We start from the raw sequence: 23,462 nt of genomic DNA on the forward strand, positions 1-23,462 counted from the left end.
CCTTTAAAGAAAGAATAATCAAAGAGTTCTATCACACTGTGTCCATATCAGGTACTGAATAGTATGCTAAATGATGCAAACATAGTATGTTTAAACCTAAAATGTAAGTTTTAAAACAACTTCCCTTTAGAGCCAATGCACCTGAGGGTGAGATAGAGCACAGTGGGAATATGAAAAACTGAGTCTCTTTCTTCATAGATGGTGGGAGCTAAATTAATCCAGACTTTACTACCATACAAATTAGCACTTTGTATCAAATTCACAGATAATTTGAATAATAATCCCCTTCTAGGCATCTGTCCTTCAAAATAATGATATATGGGAAGAAAGATATATGTTTAAAACACCTGTTTTAATTAAAAGGATTACAAGATGCTAAAAAAAATTTTTTTAAATAAACAAATCCCTTTTACAGAGAGCATAACTTGTTAAAAGTCACCTGGCTAGCATTATGTCAGTTTAATGTCAAAGTTCAGGCTCTTAAACTCTACCTTGTGTCCATCACTGATTTTTTCTTTTCTTTTCTTTTGTCACCTGTCTTGTGAAAGTTCCCCATCCAGGAACTGAACCCTGGCCCCAGCAGTGAAAATGCCAAGTCCTAACCCCTGGACCACTAGGAAATTCTCCCATCACCTGCTTTCTTCTTGAGCCCTTTCTTTTTAAAAAAAAACAAAAACAAAAAACTTTACATAAAAACATTTCTCAAGTTTTCCATCATTACTTCCACTTCCAGACAGATAGTAGAGTGTGATAACCTGTCATTCTCACCTAGAAATGATGGGTAAAGGAGATGAAGAACTAAAAGGCTCTCATAGCTGATCCCTCAAGGATATAGAAGAATCTCCAGGTGCAAGAAACAGAGAAGGGACTGCAAATCTGGGCAGGAGCTGAGGGCATGTCTTCTCTGAGAGGGGTTGTATGTGTCGCAATAACGTGGGGGGCTTGGGATTTAATGCCCATGCAGACACAGAAAGCTGGAATTAAGACAAGAAGCTCACCAGCACAGATAGATGGTAAAGAAACTACCAGTGTTTCCCAGGGCTCAGAACAGAACAAAAAATGCCTGCTAAGAATTCAGAACTTTAGGCCTTTGTCTCCTGAAGACCCAAAGTTCCATTATACCATGTACACTGTCTGAGAAACCCAAAGCTGAGGCATTAATGTGGAAATTGATCTCAGGCCAATGATACTTCTTGTGTCCCTTGCAGAAAATAGTAGAAACTATTGTGGAATGCCCACTCTTAACTCCAGATGGCATGGATTCTCACAGATAAAACCACTGAAGATTAGCTCAGAACTCAAAATTACAGAACATATGAGGAAACAATCTGTAGTACCATAGCCAAAGCAAACAAGAAGATTAAAACCCAAAGAATTTCAAATGAAGGAGCAAGCTTTCAAAAACTATGAAATAAGCATATTTTAAAAGATTTAAAAACACAGAAGAAGGAACTGGAACTGTAAGAAGATAAAATGTTATAAAAAGTGAAAACAACAGACAGGCAGATTTTTTTAAAAGAAATAAGTAATTACTTGAAAATGAGAATTGTGGTCATTAAAATTGCTTGGTGTGATTAAATAGTAGAGAAATAATAATTCATTTTTCCTCAGGTTATCAGATTCTTAAAATTATATATTTTCTCTGGTGAAGAAAAAATTAACTCAGTATTGTTTAAGAATAACTCTAGAGTCCACGAAGGCATTAAAAGTCACAATCTAATCAATAATTGACAAAATTATAAAACAATCAGTCTAGCTGAACTGTAGTTTATTATAGATGTATAACCTTGAGGAAGGCAAGTGGACCCCCTTGAGCCATAGGTTTCTTTGAAAGATGGAACTACTTAAAAATAATTTTAGACTTACTGAAAAGTTGCAAAAATAGTGCAAAAAAGCTCTTGAATATGCTTTAACCACTCCCCCGAATATTAACATCTTACATAACCATAGAACAATGGGCTTTCCTGGTGGCTTACTTGGTAAAGAATCTGCCTGCAATGTAGGAGACCCAGGTTTGATCCCTGGATGGGGAAGATCCCCTGGAGGTGGAAATGGCGACCCATTCCAGTATTCTTACCTAGAAAATCCCAGGGACAGAGGAGCCTGGCAGGCTACAGTCTCTGGGGTGGCAAAAAGTTGGACATGAAGAAGTGATTAAACCACCACCACCACCATAGAACAATAATTAAAACCAGAAAATCAGCACTACTACAATGCTACTAATTAGGTCACAGACCTTATTCAACTTTGCCATATTTCACCCACTGATTTTAAGCTAGACAATGTTTAAGTCTTTTCAGCTCTAAAAATCTTTGACTCATTTGATATATTAAATTCTTTATTATTTTTTTTTCATTTATTTTTATTAGTTGGAGGCTAATCACTCTACAATACCGCAGTGGGTCTTGTCATACATTGACATGAATCAGCCATGAATTTACATGTATTCCCCATCCTGATTCCCCCTCCCACCTCCCTCTCTACCCAATCCCTCTGGGTCTTCTTTACCTTTATCTTGATCATAAAAACAATCAGGAAGTTAAATTTCTTAAAGGTATCCAAATATCCCAATATTCTGTTAAAGTATTAAATGGAACAATGCTCAATGAGGTGATTTTCAAGCCATTTCAGCTTGATAAATGCCATACAGACTTGATTTTGACCCTTTTCTACCATAACTCTCTTAATTAACTTCTTCCTAGGAACATAATCCTATTTCTGTGTGTTCAGAGCTCCCCACTGGTAATAATCAAATCACATTACCCTTAGGAACCATTCAAGAGTGAAAAAGGTGGTGGGAACCAGAAGCCCACTTAACACAAATCTACTTACACCCATCTATCCTGGTTTTGTGAATTATGGAGCCCTTACCTCAGAGCCTCCCTAGCTACTATGCACTCCCTCATCACACTGGAATGTTCCAGTTGAGCTTTAGGCTTTGGTGAAGACCTGACTGTGTAACTGAATCCAACGTAAATTGTTCGTATAGTGTGTGCATAAAGGACCCATGTTCCACTATTTGCAGACTCACCACTTTTTTCAAATGTAAGTTTAGGCAAGTTGATTAATATGTGTACCTTTAGCAAATTTGAGAGTAAATTAAATGAGATGGTTTTATTGAAGCAACTTGAGTATCATTTGAGGGAGAATCTGACTTACATTGCCAATTCTAGGTTATTTAGCATAGTGTAAGGAAACTTCAATGCAAATTATCTCAACCCCAAAATAATTCATTGTGATTCCAATTCTTAAAACCTATTACATTTCCCCTTCAAGATTCTTGGTTAAAATATTGACTTTAATATCAAGGAAATCACTAGTAGATATCATTTTCTACTTTTTAAGCCTGGACTGTTTTTTAAACCTGGATTCTCATATATTTAAAGAATCATCTCCTTGTATTTTGTCACACTATGATAAAAGCAGAGATGAGTTATAATGCAAAAGCTCTCACCTGCAAGGAGTGAACCCCACAAAATATCAGTATTTCTCCCTGTCTACTTGTGGGCTTGTCACAAAGAGATCTTGGATTCCACATACCCAGTGCTGAATTCCTCATCTTCTTTTCTACCTGCTCATCCCATTAGTGGCCTCACTTCCTTACTCATCACCCAACCTAATAGGTGATTATCTGATTCCTCCCTCGTTCTTACCCTTTACAGCCACTTTGTTAAATTTTGCTTCCACTCCCTTAATGATTCTAGTATCTGTTTATGTCTTTCTGATCTTACCTCTGTTACTTGAGTTTATTTCATCTGGGTTTTGCAGCAACTTTGTAATTGGTCAAACTCTCCACATAAATATTAGCTACTGTTGTTATTGGTTTTCTGAATTAAAATCCAGCCTCTTTCACAGAACTTTCTCATGCATTCTGTGTTCTACTAAATCAGTTCTTGCCATTAACCTACTGAAACTCTCACCGTGGCTCCCAGTTGCTTCTGGGGCTGATCTCCAGAGGCAGGAACTGCATCTTACTGATCTTTGAGTCCCCCATCCCAAAGGGCTGACCACAGTAGTTAGCATCTAGCAGGTGCTCACTGACTGTTTACTGGGTTGAAATTAATGAGATTAGTCAATATCTTATGATTCTTGTTAATCTGCATAGCAGGGCAATGGGTTTTTTTAATCTGGAAAATAGGTTTATTTAATTAGGACTTGTTAAGAAAACCCTGCTTAATTAGCTTTCCTGTTATAAAGCAGAATATCTAGTAAATTGATCTTTATGTATTTTTCTATTCTCCATATTTTCATTGTGGAAATCTCCTGTAAGAATATTTTGCAACTACCCACATTCATAAGCAGTCCACATCCTGGGAAAGCATGTTTATTAACAAGGTCTTATGAACAGAAGTTGAACCAGCAAGAGATGGGTAATGGAATTTGTGACTTAGGTACAAATGAGAAACAGTCCAAGAAAGAACTAGAGTGAGTTGATTTTACACATGATTATTTTAATAAGAATATTGATGTTTTTCTATTACTTCAGTATTTCATCACTATCCAGGATATTATGTTCATTTTCAACTTGAAGTTGGTGCATGTTAATATTAGAATCAGTATTTCCTTTGAGAAAGAAAACTAATTTCTCTAGGGTAATCTAAGTGTACTGTTAATCACCCAATATGTCTAGTGCACCAAGATCTGGTTTTTTCCTACAGAACATTTAAAAGATATGTGCAGTTTCTTTCTTTCTCTTTCTCTGTCTCTCTCTGTCTCTGTCTCTGTCTCTCTCTCTCTCTCACACACACACGTATACACTATTCTCTCCCTCTTAATAGAGTGGTAGAGAGGCTTCTTTCGGATTTACTGTTAAGATTCATTTTCACAAGAATGCGACTTCTGTTTTTTTTATTTACTTTTTAGTTGAAGGATAATTGCTTTGCAGAATTTTGTTGTTTTCTGTCAAACATCAACAAGAATCAGCCATAGGTACACCCATGTCCCCTCCTTCCTAAACCACATCCATTCTTCTCCTTGGCCTTCACTTGAAGGAACATTCTCCTTGTGAAATTTTGATTGTTTCTATAACACCTCTGAATTTGCAATCTCACTTTAAGAAAATAGTAGCTCCAGGTGAAGAATAAACAATAGAAACAGATTGGTGTTTGTGGTGGTGTTTAGATGTAGATTTTATTACTTCAATTCTAATAAAGTTTAGAGAGTGAAGAAGGAAAAAATAAGATCAGTTATTTATCAAGGTAAATGTTGGCCTGTGAACATAAAATAATCATGATTGGTAGCAGAGTTTCACGACTAGGAAAATGAGCTTCAGATTCAAATCTCAGCTCCTCCACTTCGGATCTGCGTGACCTCAAACAAATTCTTGAACTTTTCTGAGCACAAAGAATTTTGTCTTTAAAATGCAGATGATAATATCTTCAGGAGGATTAAGTAAACGCAATAAGGATAACCAACATTCTTTTTAAGCACCTATGAAGTATGTACTATTATTCTGTTTTCACCAATGAGGGACAGAGACTTATAGTACATACGTAAGCTTACCCAACTCTATTTGGTGGAGCTGGGTTTGAACCACTGCTGAGGTGCTTCATGCAGAACCTGTCATATGTATTCCAGTATTAGGTATTATTATTTTCACTGCATAGAATTCTTCCAAGAATACTTTTTTCTGATTTTTTCTAGTTTCCCCTTTTGTTTACACCAAAAGTTTCCTGATTAGAAAACATTTGCTGTTCATAGGAAGTTGTGGGTAAAATGGATCTATTCAATGCCCAGTATTTGCAATGTTCACGACTATCAGAGTCTTCTTATATAATGTTAATAGACACAAGTCAGTAACTTCATACATGAATTGCCCTTGAATGGCTTTTAGCTTTTTTAACTGAAAGACTGGGTATTTTTTGTCTAAAGGTGGTTTTGATGACATCTACTGAGTTCTGTGTTTATGTCCTTTGCTTCACCTTAGATAAAAATAAAGAAGTGCATCATATCTTTTTTGTTAAAAAAAAAAAAAGTGATAGAGAAGGAGATGAAAGTTCTGATTGACTTTTCCCTTTCCCAGGGTCCTCCCTAACTATGTGTTTTTCCTAGGGGAGGTGGTCCTTCTGGTTAATATGCCTGCAGACAGCCCTGCAGATGGAGGGCAGCACCTGCCTGATGGGAGGACAGCAACTCCCACCAGCACCTTCACCCAGCAAGATATCAATGAAGGTATCGTGTGGTACAGGCACTCAGGGGTCCCAGCCCAGAGTGACTCCTTCCACTTTCAGGTACCCTCTGCTTCCTGAATTTTCTGATGTTTGGATGATCTGATGAAAATCATCACCCTTATTTATAAATGATCCAAGTCATTTTCTATGATTGCCTGCAAGTCACATTTGGGAGGGAAAAAAATGTAACTAGTAGCATCAAGAGATTTATTTTTAATTAATTTGCCAATTCAGCCTTATGATCTCTACATCATTTCATAGCAAAGAGATTTATAATAGATAATTGCTAAAGTGTTTGGCAAAAAGTATTTTCAAAATGTTCAAATGCCATATGGAGGAAACAAATCTTATTTTCTTTTTTCACATGTTTTTGAAACATTTACCATCTTATGATAAGGTCATGGGTTTAGCAGCCAAACTTACTGGGTTTATGTTTTACTTCTGCCATGTACTAGCTTTGGAAAAATTACTTGGTGAAATCCTTGAACTTCAGTTTTCTCATCTGTAAAATAGGATTGCATGGATTTAATGAGTTGTAAGGATTTAAACTAAGATCATGGTATCTGGTCCCATCACTTCATGGGAAATGGATGGGAAAACAGTGGAAACAGTGTCAGACTTTATTTTGGGGGGCTCCAGAATCACTGCAGTTGGTGATTGCAGCCATAAAATTAAAAGATGCTTACTCCTTGGGAGGAAAGTTATGACCAACCTAGATAGCATATTAAAAAGCAGAGACATTGCATTGCCAACAATGGTCCATCTAGTCAAGGCTATGGTTTTTCCAGTGGTCATGTTTGGATGTGAGAGTTGGACTGTGAAGAAAGCTGAGTGCAGAAGAATTGATGCTTTTGAACTGTGGTGTTGGAGAAGACTCTTGAGAGTCCCTTGGACTGCAAGGAGATCCAGCCAGTCCATCCTAAAGGAGATCAGTCCTGGGTGTTCATTGGAAGGACTGATGCTGAAGCTGAAACTCTAGTACTTTGGCCACCTCATGCGAAGATCTGACTCATTGAAAAAGACCCTGATGCTGGGAGGCATTGGGGGCATGAGGAGAAGGGGGCGACAGAGGATGAGATGGTTGGATGGCATCACTGACTCCGTGGACATGAGTTTGAGTAAACTCCGGGAGTTGGTGATGGACAGGGAGGCCTGGCGTGCTGCGATTCATGGGGTCGCAAAGAGTCGGATACAACTGAGCGACTGAACTGAACTGAAGGATTTAATGAGTTAATACAGATAAAGCATTTAGAATACTGCCTATTACTGTGTAAGGGTGTGTGACTATCATTTATTTAGGTTAGCCAGATACCAGTGCTGTAGACTGAATGTGTCCAACCAAAGTTCGTATGTTGAAATCTTACCCATCTATGTGATGGGATATGGAGGTGATGCCTCTAATTAGAATTAGATGAGGTCTTGAGGGTTGTCTGGAGAAGGCAGTCCACTCCAGTATTCTTGCCTGGCAAATCCCATGTACAGAGAAGCCTGGTGGGCTACAATCCATGGGGTTGCAAAGAGTCAGACATAACTGAGGGACTAACACACACACACACAAGAGGGTTGTACCCTCATGAATGGGATTAGTTTACTTACAGGAGTCACAGGAGTGCTTGCTTCCAATCTCTGCTGTCCTCCATGGGGATGTGATGAAAAATCTGCATTCTACAACCCAGAAGAGGGCCCTCACCAGAACCCAACCATACTGGTACCCTGATTTCAGACCTCCAGGCTCCAGAACTGTGAGAATTACATTTCTATTATTTAGAAACCACCCAGTCTATGGTATTTTTGTTAGAGTAGCCTGAGCAAACTGTAGCAACCAGACCATAAGGCTGGTTTAATTTATTCTGTCAGTAAATTACAGAACAAGAAATTATACTGGGCACATTCTCTGTTATGAAATATGATTAGAAATTAATAATAAAAGGGTAAAAAAAATCAAACCATTTGGAATTTCTCAATAATTCCTAATTCTAAAACTGTTAAGAAATATTGATTAGGAGGAAACAACATATCAAAACTTAAATGATGTGGACAAAGTAATATTCAGAAGAAAATTGATGGCCTTAAGCTCTTATTATTGAGCAGAAAAGCATGAAAATGAATGGGCTAAATACTAAATTCAAGAAGCTGGTGAAGTATGAGAGAAGCAAAAGGAAAACATCAATAGACACAAAAGAGGAATTGACTGATTATAAGATTCTAGACTTGATAAGGATGTGAGAGTTGGACTGTGAAGAAAGCTGAGCACCAAAAAATTGATGCTTTTGAACTGTGGTGTTGGAGAAGACTCTTGAGAAACCCTTAAACTGCAAGGAGATCCAACAGTCCATCCTAAAGGAGATCAGTCCTGGGTGTTCACTGGAAGGACTGATGCTGAAGCTGAAACTCCAGTACTTTGGCCACCTGATGTGAAGAGTTGACTCATTGGAAAAGACCCTGATGCTGGGAAGGATTGGGGGCAGCAGGAGGAGGGGATGACAGAGGATGAGATGGCTGGATGGCATCACCGACTCTATGGGCATGAGTCTGAGTAAACTCCGGGAGTTGGTGATGGACAGGGAGGCCTGGCGTGCTGCGATTCATGGGGTCGCAGAGTCAGACACAACGAGCGGCTGAACTGAACTGAACTGAGACTTGATAAATAAGTACAAAATCTGAATCTTTGGAAAGACCCATACAGTTAGAGAAACCTCTGTCAAAAACCTTTTAGAAATGAATAATTGAACAGAAATACAAAGGAATGAGGAAGTATGAATAAGAAAGAACATTTAAACACAGATACAGAAAAGAATTTAGGAAAGCATCAGAGAAAATATAAAGAAGCCCTCATGGTGATTAGTCAAAGCAACTTAACCATCCCGCTAAGTCTGAGCCCATTTCCTTTGTCTAGGAATCCAGTTGAGGATAAACTATCAGTATAGCTCACCTTGTTAAAATCATCTTCCATAGTAATAACCAGCAAGGTCCTACTGTTCAGCACAGGGAAATCTGCTCATTGTTATGTGGCAGCTTGGATGGGAGGGGAGTTTGAAAAAGAAGGAATGCATATTTGTCCCTGATGGTTCAGACAGTAAAGAATGCACCTGCAATGCAGGAGACCCAGGCACGATCCCTGAGTCATGAAGATTCCCTGGAGAAGGAAATGGCAACCCACTCCAGTATTCTTGTCTGGAGAATTCCATGGACAGAGGAGCCTGGCAGACTACAGTCCACGGGATCGCAAAGAGTCAGACACGACTAAGCAACTGACACTTTCACGTCATATGGATGGCTGAGCTCCTTTGATGTCCACCTGAAACTATCACAACATTGTTAACTGGGTATACCCCAATGCAAAATAGAAAGTTTAAAAAAATTATCATCCATTCTGTTCCTGATGCCTGGTGCACATATCTTCATCGTCCAATTTATATTGTGTAAAAAAAAATGTGCTTTTCCAGAGAGCTGCCTGAAATAAACCTGGAAATCATTAAAATGACATTACACTCAGCACAATGAATGTCTAGTGAGTGCACAAACGTGACATGCCCTTTGCCCAAGTTAATATTTCAATTTTAGCAGCTGGGGACTCAGCAGTCCTCAGGTAACGAGTCAGAACAGAGGCAAAGACCTCAATCAAAAGGAGTCACCTCGGCAAACTAGAATCCTCAGACCTGCCTTTGCCTTCATAGGCATCAATATGAAGAACATCATCAATATGGAGCATTTCCCTGGAAAGAGATTCTCAGCACCTGCTAAAATGATATTTGATTGCTTTTGCAAGTTGGTTACTAAGTAGGTTATTAGAAAATAGCAAAAGTTATTGACTTTTTGAAAACAAATTCACTGGAGTTTAAGACCTAAAACATCATTACTTAGAAAATGGTTCCCTTTGGAGAGTCTTCACATGTTTTGCTCAAAATGTATTTAGAATGCCTACCTGAAATCTCCTTCAAACTCTGTGGAATATTCTTTGGAAGATCTTCAATAATGACAGTGTATCATCCCTGGGAAGTGAATTTTAAAATATAACCCAATAGCCAAAAGTCATGCTGACTCATATCTGGTACAAAGAAGAGTAGTATTATTTTTGGTTAAAACAAGGACGAATTATGAAGCAACAAGCTCAGTTTTCTTACATGTTCATGAAGGCTTTCCAATAAGTGCATTTTGAATACTAACAACATCTTTATTGCAAGTATGAAACAACTCTCAGATCATATTCTCTTGCATGTGGAAGCTTTGGTGTGTATGTTTTTAAAGCCTCATTATTTGATAGGCTTACTTCATATTTTGATGTGAAGTGACACAGACTCTGTAGCTATGTGCTAAAATAAATGGTTAGCAACTTTACCCATTCATCATTTTAGTGTCCCTCGGGATTTTAGACCATTTTTTAAAAGATGCTGTTCTAATGGTTCTTCTCTTTGTCCCTTTTTTTCCTTTCAAGCAGAAAAGGCAATACAATGAGTTGCATGGATTTAATTTCATTTTAATGTTGATATGCTGTCATGATCTGTCAATGCAGTCCATCTGTTACTTTGCATCTAAGACTTGGGATTTATGCAATGCGAATGACGTGAAAAAATTAGAGCATGGCATACTGAGAAGAAACCAGGCACATTTTTGGCCAGGGAAGGAGCCCTGGTTTTTGGCTTATTCAGATCACGTTGACACAGCCTCAGGGGATGTGGTTTGAAAAGGACCAAAATATTTTATAGCAGTATCTTTGCTAGGGAAGCTAAAATTGAGACCCTTGCTTGGTAGTATGCTCACACCTCACTACCTGCAGAGTTCCATTCCTTTTCTCCAAGAGATAGGAGAACGTATCTTCCTCTGTCCTAATTTCCTAAAGCTTCCAAATTGAATCACCGTGGTCAGTAGGAAGATCAGGAACCCACTGACCTAGTTTTAAATACTGGTCCTTAATGTCTTTTGACTTTGACACCTATAACTTTTTGACTTTCAGTTTCATCGTTTGTAAAAAAGGAGATAATAATATACACTTGGTGGGTATTCATAAAAAAAACTTTTGAAAAGTAGCTTGTACAGTGCTGAGGCTATGATAAATGCCCTGTCGCTAAGTCGCTAAGCTGTTGTTGTTAATATTATTTATGGTGACACTATGAGATGTCTTCTTGGAAACATGTAGATATTCTGCAACTTGAGCTCTGTAGAGAACTAAGCTTTGGTGTAGGATGTAACTTTAGAAGACATAGAGAAAGGGCTGCTGTTCCTGCCTTTTTCTCAGGATTTACAAAACCCTGCCCCTTCTCATATGTGTGCTCATTCACTCCAGTTGTGTCCAACTCTTTGCGACCCCATGGACTGTAGCCCATCAGTCTCCTATGTTCATGGGATTTTCCAAGCAAGAATACTGGAGTGGATTGCCATTTCCTCTTCTAGGGGATCTTCCCCACCCAGGAATATGTCTCCCACATTGGCAGGCAGGTTCTTTACCACCCGCATGTGGTAAATGTGAATGCAATTCCACATGGCCACTTGGGCCTGACCAATTCTTCTATCAAGCACAAGGAATAAAGAAAGAAGGCAAGTTTAAGGGAGTGGCTAGGTAGCACTGAGGAAGGGGAGAGACTGCATGGGCAAACTATCATTTTTCAGTATGTTTGAAGCAGGAAGAAATTGATTTTGTGACCACTACCCTGATTGGAAATAGATGGGGAAACAGTGGAAACAGTGTCAGACTTTACTTTTTTGGGCTCCAAAATCACTGCAGATGGTGATTGCAGCCATGAAATTAAAAGACGCTTACTCCTTGGAAGGAAAGCTATGACCAACCTACATAGCATGTTAAAAAGCAGAGACATTGCATTGCCAACAAAGGTCCGTCTGGTCAAGGCTATGGTTTTTCCAGTGGTCATATATGGATGTGAGAGTTGGACTGTGAAGAAAGCTGAGCGCTGAAAAATTGATGCTTTTGAACTGTGGTGTTGGAGAAGACTCTTGAGAGTCCCTTGGACTTGCAAGGAGATCCAACCAGTCCATCCTAAAGGAGATCAGACCTGGGTATTCATTGGAAGGACTGATGCTGAAGCTGAAACTCCAGTACTTTGGTCACCTCATGCGAAGATCTGACTCATTGAAAAAGACCCTGATGCTGGGAGGGGTTGTGGGCAGGAGGAGAAGGGGGCGACAGAGGATGAGATGGCTGGATGGCATCACCGACTCGATGGACATGAGTTTGAGTAAACTCCGGGAGTTGGTGATGGACAGGGAGGCCTGGTGTGTTGCGATTTATGAGGTCTCAAAGAGTTGGACACGACTGAGCGACTGAACTGACTGACTGACTGACTGACCCTAATTGTAAATGCTTTTAATCTTGCCTTGCAGTGATGAGGCTGGGATTTAGCATTTATAATCTAAGTGTAGATATCTGCACTGGGTAAAGATTTAAGTGGAATAAACATCACTTATATAATGTGTTGTATATGTTCATAATGAGACATTATGTAGCCATCAAAATTATGTTTTCAAGAATGTTTAATGATATAGCAAAATATCATAATATGAAGTAAATATTTAGAATATATAAAGATTCACATATGCCTAGCAAGAAGATTAAATTGAAATGCAGTGGTATATTCATTACTATTTATCAGTAGTGAAATTCTTGATGGTTTTTATTCCATATTTATACTTTCTTGCAATTTCAGAATTGCCTAAAATGTTATTTTAAATGAATCTTAAAATATGAAGAGCAGAACAAAGATTGTAATGCCGGAGCATATAGAATTCAAAGACAGATGGTTCAAAAGGGAAAAAGTAAACATAGGCAAACTACTCTGCCCATCAGACTCTCTCCGGCGTGCCATCTCTTTGCAGGTGTCCAGCGCCACAGAGGCCCACGCCCATCTGGAGAGCCGCCTGTTCAACATTGCCATCTTGCCTCATGCTCCGGAAGCACCCCAACAGTCTCCAGGATCTTCTCTCCACATGACAGTGAGTTGGGTGGGAGGGCGCGTGGGTTTTGCTTAGAGGAGGTAGGCTGATGATATCTACATGCGTGCTAAGTCATCTCAGTCATGCCCGACTCTTTGTGATTCTATGAACTGTAGCCTGCCAGGCTCCTCTGTCCATGGGATTCTCTAAGCAAGGATACTGGAGTGGGTTGCCATGCCCTCCTCCAGGGGATCTTCCTGACCCAGGGATTGAACCTGCGTCTCTTAGGTCTCCTGCGTTGGCAAGCGAGTTTGCTTTTACCACTAGTGCCACCTGGATGAGATTTTACTTAATGCCTATCTTGGAACACAGACTCTGGGGTCACCAATGCATGCCAGCCCTATGAACACATTTCTCATTGATTTGAAAAAGCAATTCAAATTACCAGAGTGAAAGGAAGATTAGATGAAATCTACCCCAACCTCCCATCCATTGCTGCTGAACTTTTTACAGCGTCCCAATCATGGGCTCACTCCCTGAGTGGTGGTGTTCAATTTCTAAGTCATGCCTGACTCTTTGCAATCCCTTGGACAGTAGCCCGACAGGCTCCTTTGTCCATGGGATTATCCGGCAAGAATTCTGGGGTAGGTTGCCATTTCCTCCTCCAGGGGATCTTCCCTACCCAGGGATCAAACCTGAATCTCCTGAATTGGCAGGCAGATTCTTTATCACTGAGCCACCAGGTGCTCATTGAATACCTGGATGGATTTTCAGGCTTCTATCCATTTGATGATCACTGTTTGGGTATAAATGTTTAGTCAGTTTAGAGCTCTACCTAGCTGGAGAAACTGTTCTTTGTTTTAAAAGTCCTGTTAGTAGTTTTCTATTATAAAAGAAATATCAGGACTTATCAGGGCTTCCCTGATAACTTAGTTGGTAAAGAATCCACCTTTAATGCAGGAGACCCCAGTTCAATTCCTGTGTCGGGAAGATCCCCTGGAGAAAGGATAGGCTACCCCACTCCAGTATTCTTGGGTTTCCCTTGTGGCTCAGCTGGTAAAGAATCCACCTGCAATGCAGGAGACCTGGGTTTGACCCCTGGGTTGGGGAGACCCCTTGGAGAAGGGAAAGGCTATTTGCTCCAGTATTCTGGCTTGGAGAATTCCATGGACTGTATAGTCCATGGGGTCGCAAAGAGTCGGGCATGACTGAGCAACTTTCACTTCTATTATAAAGGTTTCCTGGAAAAAGTGACGTCTATGCTGACTCCAGAAAGACAAGTAGCAAATATTCAAAAAGTCTGGGGATGGGAGGACAGGTTGGAAGGATTTGAGGGATGAGGGCAAAGGGCATCACCAAGTATAGAAGGAACACATATGAAGACCCAGAGGAGAGAGACAATATGATTGTTAGGAAAATTGCCAACAGTCCAATAGGACTGGGGACATAAGAGAGGCGGAGGAGACTGGGGGTGTGGAGGTCTGTGAGCTGGATCACAGGGGGGCTTTGTGTGGGAAGGAGTGTGGACACATGGAAAAGTTTGAAGCAAGGTGACAGCTAAATTAGTGCATGAAGCTCAGTTCAGACAATTAGCAATTCCGCCATAACCCTATATCTACAGGACATGTAATGTCAGAACGCGTCTTCTAGACAGAGCCACAAGCATGAAGTCCTTGTCAATGAATCATCAGAGATCCACATTTTAGTTAGTGTCCACATAATTACAGTCCTAAGTGGTGTAGCAGCCCTGAATTGCAACAAAGACAGCAGGTAGAGTTTTAGAAATTATGGGTCTGGGACGTGACAGAGACATAAAAGGGGAAACAGAAAGTATTTAATGAATAGCTGGTATCGGCATTTCCACCGTAAACCATAATTTAAAGAAATCATAATTCAGCAACACTATAAAGTCTATAATTCATCACTCTGACTAGAGGAACTTGGATCAGAATTTTCTCTAAAGTGTAAAGAAAAATATGCATACACATTTCTTGCCAAATGCTAATGCAGTGTTATTTTGAGTTTAGAAGGGAAAATAAATGGGCCAGGAGCCATAAAGATGGCGTCACTCCCAACTCTGTGGCTGGGAACCTCTAACAACTTTTAAACACACTTAACCTTGACGGTCTCAAATTAGGTCTATCCTGTGTAATTTAGTGTATCACAGAGATTAGTCTACTATAAAATATGATCAGGCTATTGTTTCATTTCTTAAAATATACATGGTTTATATTTCTTTTGATGTTAATTAGGGCCATTACTGTAGGACATACAAAGTAATCTGTGTCAAAAGTGCATTTTCACTTCAGTGATTTGGGTTCAGCTAGCCACACAAGTTCTGTACATATTTGGTAGACACATTATGAATACATATGCCAAATTCATGCATGGTATATTCATGTATGTGTTTAAGGGTAAGCGTCTACTTCTCCATTCATTCAATTATTCAATCACAAACACTGTTGGGCCCCTCATTTATGCCAAGTTCTGTGGAAGACATTGGAGATTGAGTGATCGCATAATATAGACTGTATTCTTTTTTTATTGAAATATAGTTGATTTACAATGTTATGTTAATTTTTATCAAGCACTCCCATGTACTGTACACTTAGTGCTTGAGATCCATGAACAAACTAAAATCCGTGTTCTCATGGAGTTTACATGAATAGATAATAAGTTTTAAACAAAATAAATAACTCTCATGTAGCATATTAAGGAGAAGCATTATGATAAAAGTAAAAGATCAATTGCAACAAAAAGAATAAAATACTTAGGAGTATATCTACCTAAAGAAACAAAGGACCTATACATAGAAAACTATAAAACACTGATGAAAGAAATCAAAGAGGACACAAACAGATGGAGAAACATACCGTGTTCATGGATTGGAAGAATCAATATTGTCAAAATGGCTATTCTACCCAAAGCAGTCTATAGATTCAATGCAATCCCTATCAAGCTACCAACGGTATTTTTCACAGAACTAGACCAAAGAATTTCACAATTTGTATGGAAATACAAAAAACCTCGAATAGCCAAAATAATCTTGAGAAAGAAGAATGGAACGGGAGGATCAACCTGCCTGACTTCAGACTTACTACAAAGCCACAGTCATCAAGACAGTATGGTACTGGCACAAAGACAGAAATATAGATCAATGGAACAGAATAGAAAGCCCAGAGATAAATCCACGAACCTATGGACACCTTATCTTTGACAAAGGAGGCAAGGATATACAATGGAAAAAAGACAACCTCTTTAACAAGTGGTGCTGGGAAAACTGGTCAACCACTTGTAAAAGAATGAAACTAGAACACTTTCTAACACCATACACAAAAATAAACTCAAAATGGATTAAAGATCTAAATGTAAGACCAGAAACTATAAAACTCCTAGAGGAGAACATAGGCAAAACACTCTCCGACATAAATCACAGCAAGATCCTCTATGACCCACCTCCCAGAATATTGGAAATAAAAGCAAAACTAAACAAATGGGACCTAATGAAACTTAAAAGCTTTTGCACTACAAAGGAAACTATAAGTAAGGTGAAAAGACAGCCCTCAGATTGGGAGAAAATAATAGCAAATGAAGAAACAGACAAAGGATTAATCTCAAAAATATACAAGCAACTCCTGAGCTCAATTCCAGAAAAATAAATGACCCAATCAAAAAATGGGCCAAAGAACTAAACAGACATTTCTCCAAAGAAGACATACAGATGGCTAACAAACACATGAAAAGATGCTCAACATCACTCATTATCAGAGAAATGCAAATCAAAACCACAATGAGGTACCATTACACGCCAGTCAGGATGGCTGCTATCCAAAAGTCTACAAGCAATAAATGCTGGAGAGGGTGTGGAGAAAAGGGAACCCTCTTACACTGTTGGTGGGAATGCAAACTAGTACAGCCGCTATGGAAAACAGTGTGGAGATTTCTTAAAAAACTGGAAATAGAACTGCCATATGACCCAGCAATCCCACTTCTGGGCATACACACTGAGGAAACCAGATCTGAAAGAGACACGTGCACCCCAATGTTCATCGCAGCACTGTTTATAATAGCCAGGACATGGAAGCAACCTAGATGCCCATCAGCAGACGAATGGATAAGGAAGCTGTGGTACATATACACCATGGAATATTACTCAGCCATTAAAAAAATTCATTTGAATCAGTCCTAATGAGATGGATGAAGCTGGAGCCCATTATACAGAGTGAAGTAAGCCAGAAAGATAAAGAACATTACAGCATACTAACACATATATATGGAATTTAGAAAGATGGTAATGATAACCCTATATGCAAAACAGAAAAAGAGACACAGAAATACAGAACAGACTTTTGAACTTTGTGGGAGAATGTGAGGGTGGGATATTTCAAAAGAACAGCATGTATACTATCTATGGTGAAACAGATCACCAGCCCAGGTGGGATGCATGAGACAAGTGCTCCAGCCTGGTGCACTGGGAAGACCCAGAGGAATCGGGTGGAGAGGGAGGTGGGAGGGGGGATCGGGATTGGGAATAAAGACCTGCCCTCTGTAGTTGAAATAAAAAAAAAATAATAATAAATAAAGGTGAACAATTAAAAAATTAAAAAAAAAAAAAAGTAAAAGATCAGAGTCAAGAGGATTAGAAATGCAGCAGGGGAGACCTAGGTTGTAATTTTAAATAAGGTTGTCAGGGTGGGCTACTTTAAGACAATGACATTTAAAGAAGGACTTGCAGAAGGTGAGGAAGAGCGAGAGCTGTGAAAATCCCTTAGGAAAGGGCATTCCAGACCCAGGGAACCATGCATTTAGAGGCATCAGGCCAGGAGCATGCTTAGATATTCAGGGAACAGCCAGGAAGTCAGTCTGGCCGGATCAAAGTGAGTACACAGCAAGAGGAATCTGCATGAATGCAGATGTGCAGAGTTAATGGGGTGGAGGGTGGCGCAGACTGGGGGAACAGATTGTGTCCAGCCACACAGACCATTGTAGGGACTTAACTTTATTCTGAGTAACATGGAGAGTCATTGCAGGGTGTTGAGCAGAGGCCTAATGGCCTTTTTAAAGGCATCCACTGGTGGCTGTGTGGAAGTAGACTCTTGAGAAGAGGGCAAGAGCAGGTGGGAGGCCATGGTGGGAAGGCAGGTGTGGCATCTAGCTCCCCGCAGGGTGGTGGCAATGTCATGGGGAGAAGTGGTTGGATTCTGGATGTATTCAGAGGTAATGTGGGTATTATGAAAGCCATTATTCTGTAATCTTCTTATGCTGACAGACAGTTTAATAGAAAAGTGTCTTCTATAATGATTTCCATGAAATTTAATCTCGCATTTCTTATTGTTTCATTGATAAATATTGAACATTCCAAATAGCCAATATTAAAATTGATTTTTCTTTGATGTACCTCCACCTCAATTTTGCTTTCTTGAGAGAATCAAGTCCTTGCTTTTTCTACTTAGTGTCTATTTCTATTAGTAAAGAAATTACATCAATAAATTCCGTAATAAAATGTCTGCTTTCTTGGCTGTGATGCATTTCTCTTTTCCATTATTCTGTGTTCAAAATAATTCTCTTTTCTTATCACTTTATTGTTTTAGGGACATCTAGATTTTCAAAAATATCCCATAATACCTTGAGATTGTTCAGTCATTCTGATGGTTTTGAGATTAAAAGTTGGCAAATAGTATTGAACAGTGCACCCAGCCTATACTTTTTGTCTATGAATCTGTGCCTACATGTGTACGTGTTTATAGATGTATGCACACATGTATGAGCTGTAAATACCTTGCATAGGGTACGTATTTTTCTTGTGTTGTCCTTCCCCATTTTATTTTAAAGAGACCAGCTGCTATTTGCAATTCTGATTTTCCTTGCTCATTACATTCCAGACCTGAGCAATGACTTGAAATATGACTCTGTACTAGAGGGGGTTGTCCTAACCTGCAAGTGCTGCCTCTCCCCAAGATAAGTATGGCTTGGGGACAATTACAAAGCAACTGCAATCTTCAGTCTTTTCGTGGTTAAAAGGAAGAACACCATACCCTCCTCCTTGAGACTTCCTGAGCCCTTCTTATTCCTTTCCTAGATGGGAAATTCCTTCTGAAAGTAGCAGAGTTTGGAAGAGCAGTTTGTTATTGTTTAGTCACTCAGTCGTGTCCAACTCTTTACGACCTCATGGACTGCAGCACTTTAGGCTTCCCCATCCTTCACAATCTCCCAGAGTTTGCCCAAACTGATGTTGTTGCCATCTAACCATCTCATTCTCTATCTTCCCCTTCTCCTCTCTCCCTCAATCTTTCCCAGCATCAAGGTCTTTTCCAGTGAGTCTATGAACAGTATGAAAGAGCAGGAGAGCGTGTCAAACTCTAACCCTTCAGGGATCAATTAGAAAGAGCCTGTGATGAACCAGATATTTTTGTTCTGTTTTAGTATCAGTATATGTGACCCAGGCAAAGGGCCCATGTTCACTCTCCTTTTCAATTTTCTCCCCTCTACTCTGTTTTTGCTGCTGTTCCCAAGTCTGTGTTAAGCCTGGTCATGGAATTCTGAATCTTTCTGTCTTTTTTAATGTTGTCACTGTTAATGGGTTGTGAACCCACACAGGTGAATGGATAGTGAGAGCTATACACACATTGACTTTTCGATTAATTTCACTTGACTCCTTCATTGGGTCCTGAAAGCTGGAAGTGAAAAGCAATATCTGGTTCTTTAGAACAGTACAGTGGAGACAAAGGGAAATACTACTTCTATAAGCTTTAATAAACACGTAGCTCTTAAACCTCTGAGCTCCAATGGTGAGCCTCTTTGGCATTTGAGGCAAGTTCATCTCTAGCCACTGAAACCATCAAAGTTAAAGAAAAGAAAAGAATGCATCACAGTTCCCATCAGCAAGCTGGGGGATGGGAGAAATTCTCACCAGATCCCATCTTAGCCCATTAAATTAGAGGGCTGTGAGGATCCAGCTGTGAACAGTAGAATCACTAACTGTGATGGTTTAGTTCCAAACATGTACCGCTGTGAGCTCCAACCAGGAATAAGTGATCATGTTGGGATTCCCATAGCATGTGCCGGCATAAACCCGGGAGGCCAAGGGCAGGGGAGAGAAGGGTCAGGTGCAAGACCCGAAGAGAACTCTGTAACCCGGTGAGATGCTTAAGGCAGGGACAAGTCTGTGATGTGGGAGAACCGATCCTTCTTTTGAACTCTCAGAGAAAATTTTGCTCTCTGTGACAAATTAAAAAACCCAGAGGAAGTTTTTTTTTTTTAATGGGTTTTGTTTTTGCCTCTGGCTTTTGTTTTCATCACGCCATTTTTTTCTTCTTCCCTCTCAAATTTTGTGTAGGCTCGGGAAGATGGCCTGACCGTGATTCAGCCTCATTCTCTCTCCTTTGTAAACTCTGAGAGGCCAAGCAGAAAGATAATATACAACATCACTCTACCTCTGCATCCAAATCAAGGTAAGACAGGCAGTAAGTGATCTTTTGAGTGATGCTCTTTGTCTTCTATTGTTGACCAGCCTCAAAAGCTCTGGGATTCTGTCGGCTTCTACTTGTTGATGATTTAAGGAGTAACAATTATTCATCACCTCTGAGTTTAGAGCCATTTGAGAGGGAGACACTATGGTCAGACAGGTGGAGATGAATGTGTCAGGTTTGGTACTGACAGAGCTGTGCTGGAGAGCATGGGGTGCAAATAAGTTCATCACTCTTTGAGCTTCCCTCCCATGTGCAGGCACGACTGGCCAGATCTAAGCACACCTGTAGGGACAGAGCCGGCCTTGGTGAGGTTCTCATAAGAGAGTGGAACAGAATCAGCACGTGCTAAGGACAAACTAAGATCATGGTATACGGTCCCATCACTTCATGGCAAATAGATGGGGAAACAGTGGAAATAATGACCGGCTTTATTTTCCTGGGCTCCAGAATCACTGCAGATGGTGACTGCAGCCATAAAATTAAAAGACGCTTGCTCCTTGGAAGAAAAGCTATGACAGACCTAGGCAGTGTACTAAAAAGCAGAGGTATCACTTTACTGACAAAGGTCCACATAGTCAAAGCTGTGGTTTTTACACTAGTCGCATACGGATGTGAGAGTTGGACCTTAAAGAAAGCTGAGCACTGAAGAACTGATGCTTTCAAACTGTGGTGTTGGAGAAGACCCTTGAGGGTCTTGGACAGCAAGATCAAACCAGTCCATCCTAAAGGAAATCAACCCTGAATATTCATTGGAAGGACTGAGCTGAAGCTGATGCTCAAGTACTTTGGCTACCTGATGCAGAGTCTACTCATTGGAAAAGACCCTGATGCTGGGAAAAACTGAAGGCAAAAGCAGAGGGCGGCAGAGGATGAGATGGTTAGAGAGCATCAGCGACTCAGTGAGCATGAATTTGAACAAACTCCAGGAGATAGTGGAGGACAGAGGAGCCTGGCATGCTGCAGTCCATAGGGTTGCAAAGTCAGACACAACTTAGCAACTGAACAACCACAAAGAACAAGGAGCTTTGCCAGACAACCCAGTGGGGCTGACCCACACAAACTCAGTTTTCCCTCAGTGGATAAGTTACTCCTCCTCTTTCTTCTTAACCAAGGTAATAAATACTGTTTATGACTTCTTTAAGTTTACACAGTGCTTCTACATATTAATACCCTGTGAGCTTCAAAAAAACACAAATGTATTTACAGTAGCATTATTGGTCACCCAGATGAATTCTCCAGGCCAGAATACTGGAGTAGGTTGGCCATTCCCTTCTCCAAGGGGATCTCCCCACCACAGGGATCGAATCCAGGTCTCCCACATTGCAGGTAGATTCTTTACCAGCTGAGCCACCAGGGAAGCCCATCAGTTCTGTACCTGTGAAAATCAGAAACCACAGTCAGCCCCTAAGGCTTTTGTAACTTAATGATAATCCAGTTCTTTGAATAATTAAGATCCACATTATTGTTGCCAGAAATCATCACAGAGACTGAAGGAAAGAAAGTAGATTGAAGAAAAGTCTTTACAGCCTCACCAGGAGACCGGTCTGTGCCATTTTGGAGCGGCTTTCACCTTTGAGCCTGAATTTAATTGAGTTAGAACCTCATAATTACAGTTCATTGTCTATGACTTGTGAGGATTCCCCTGGGCTGAGCCACATTAGAGGGCAGTCATTTGCATCTTACTATTGTTTGTGAGCAACGAATCCTGTGCTGTGCTATGCGTAGCCTCTCAGTCGTGTTCATCTTTTTGTGACCCCATGGACTATAGCTTACCAGGCTGCTCTATCCACGGGCGTTCTCCAGGCAAGAATACTGGAGTGGGTTGCCTTGCCCTCCTCCAGGGGATCTTCCCAACCCAGGAATCGAACCCAGGTCTCCCGCCTTGTAGATGAATTCTTTACCAGCTGAGCCACCAGGGAAGCCCAAGAATACTGGAGTAGGTAGCCTATGCCTTCTCCAGGGGAATTTCCCAAGCCAGGAATAGAACCAGGGTCTCCTGCATTGCAGGTAATTTCTTTACAAGGCGAGCTACCCGGGAAGCCTGCAATGAGTCCTAGGCAAGAGTATTTACGTTTCAGATTTGCCCCTTTCTTGAATAACTAGAGAATAGTATGCCAAGAACACCCTGAGAGCAATTGTTCCTGATGGATGACTTCCACCAGTGGGAAAGGCAGCTTGATGTCTCTAATCACTGTCAGCCATCAGAATTACTGCTGATGCTCATGCAGACTCTCTTTCTTTCCAGGCATCATCGAACACAGGGACCAGCCTCACTCTCCCATCCGGTATTTCTCCCAGGAAGACGTTAACCAGGGCAGCATCATGTACCGTCCTCCCACTGCAGCCCCCCACCTCCAGGAGATCAGGGCCTTCTCCTTTGCTGGTAATGCTTTTATTCCCCTCTATTTTGAGGTGCTCAAACTGCTCTCTGTGAATCTTCATGGCATACTTTCAATAAATCTTTATTTTGTGTCTCCTAGGTGGCAAGGCCTGAATGAGGCCTTGGAGAGCTAGTGGTGAGCAAAAAGAGGCATCTTGGCAAGTTTGGGGATCTAGGTATAGAGACAGAATTTGAGAAATAATCTCACTAAGGGAGGTTTAATTGCAGGCTGAAATAAGTGCTCTAAAAATAAGGAAGAAAGCTTATCCCTCAGTGAGGGATGTTCAATCACAGCCTGAGATAAGTATTCTAAAGATATGGAACTGAATGTAACAAGTCTGACCTAGATTAAGGGTCCACTGGAGGCTGTCTCAGGGAGGTCTTGATGGTGGAGTGGTGGGTAGGAGCTAACTAGGCTGAGTGGTGTGTGTTGGGATCATTGGGAGAACATTCTGGAAAGAAGGACATGCACCCCTGTGCAGAGGCCCTGGGAGAGAGAGAATATGACTTCCTGGGGACTGAAAAAAGTCTTTGTGTCTGGAATGTGGAGGGTTGAGC

At 40.4% G+C, this 23,462-nt stretch overlaps 1 protein-coding gene across 2 annotated transcripts in view; it reads left to right on the forward strand.

Annotated features, from left to right (window-relative positions):
* Positions 1 to 23,462, forward strand: part of FRAS1 (Fraser extracellular matrix complex subunit 1) — a 504,323-nt gene that overhangs the window by 357,742 nt on the left and 123,119 nt on the right. For both annotated transcript variants that reach the window (XM_043447950.1, XM_043447951.1), the window contains 4 exons: positions 6,052 to 6,230; positions 12,999 to 13,115; positions 20,392 to 20,506; positions 22,770 to 22,907. In XM_043447950.1, the coding sequence (XP_043303885.1) occupies positions 6,052 to 6,230; positions 12,999 to 13,115; positions 20,392 to 20,506; positions 22,770 to 22,907 (549 nt within the window). The remainder of the gene's footprint in view (positions 1 to 6,051; positions 6,231 to 12,998; positions 13,116 to 20,391; positions 20,507 to 22,769; positions 22,908 to 23,462) is intronic.

Source organism: Cervus canadensis, chromosome 26, assembly GCF_019320065.1.
Source record: "Cervus canadensis isolate Bull #8, Minnesota chromosome 26, ASM1932006v1, whole genome shotgun sequence".
Classification (NCBI taxonomy): domain Eukaryota; kingdom Metazoa; phylum Chordata; class Mammalia; order Artiodactyla; family Cervidae; genus Cervus; species Cervus canadensis.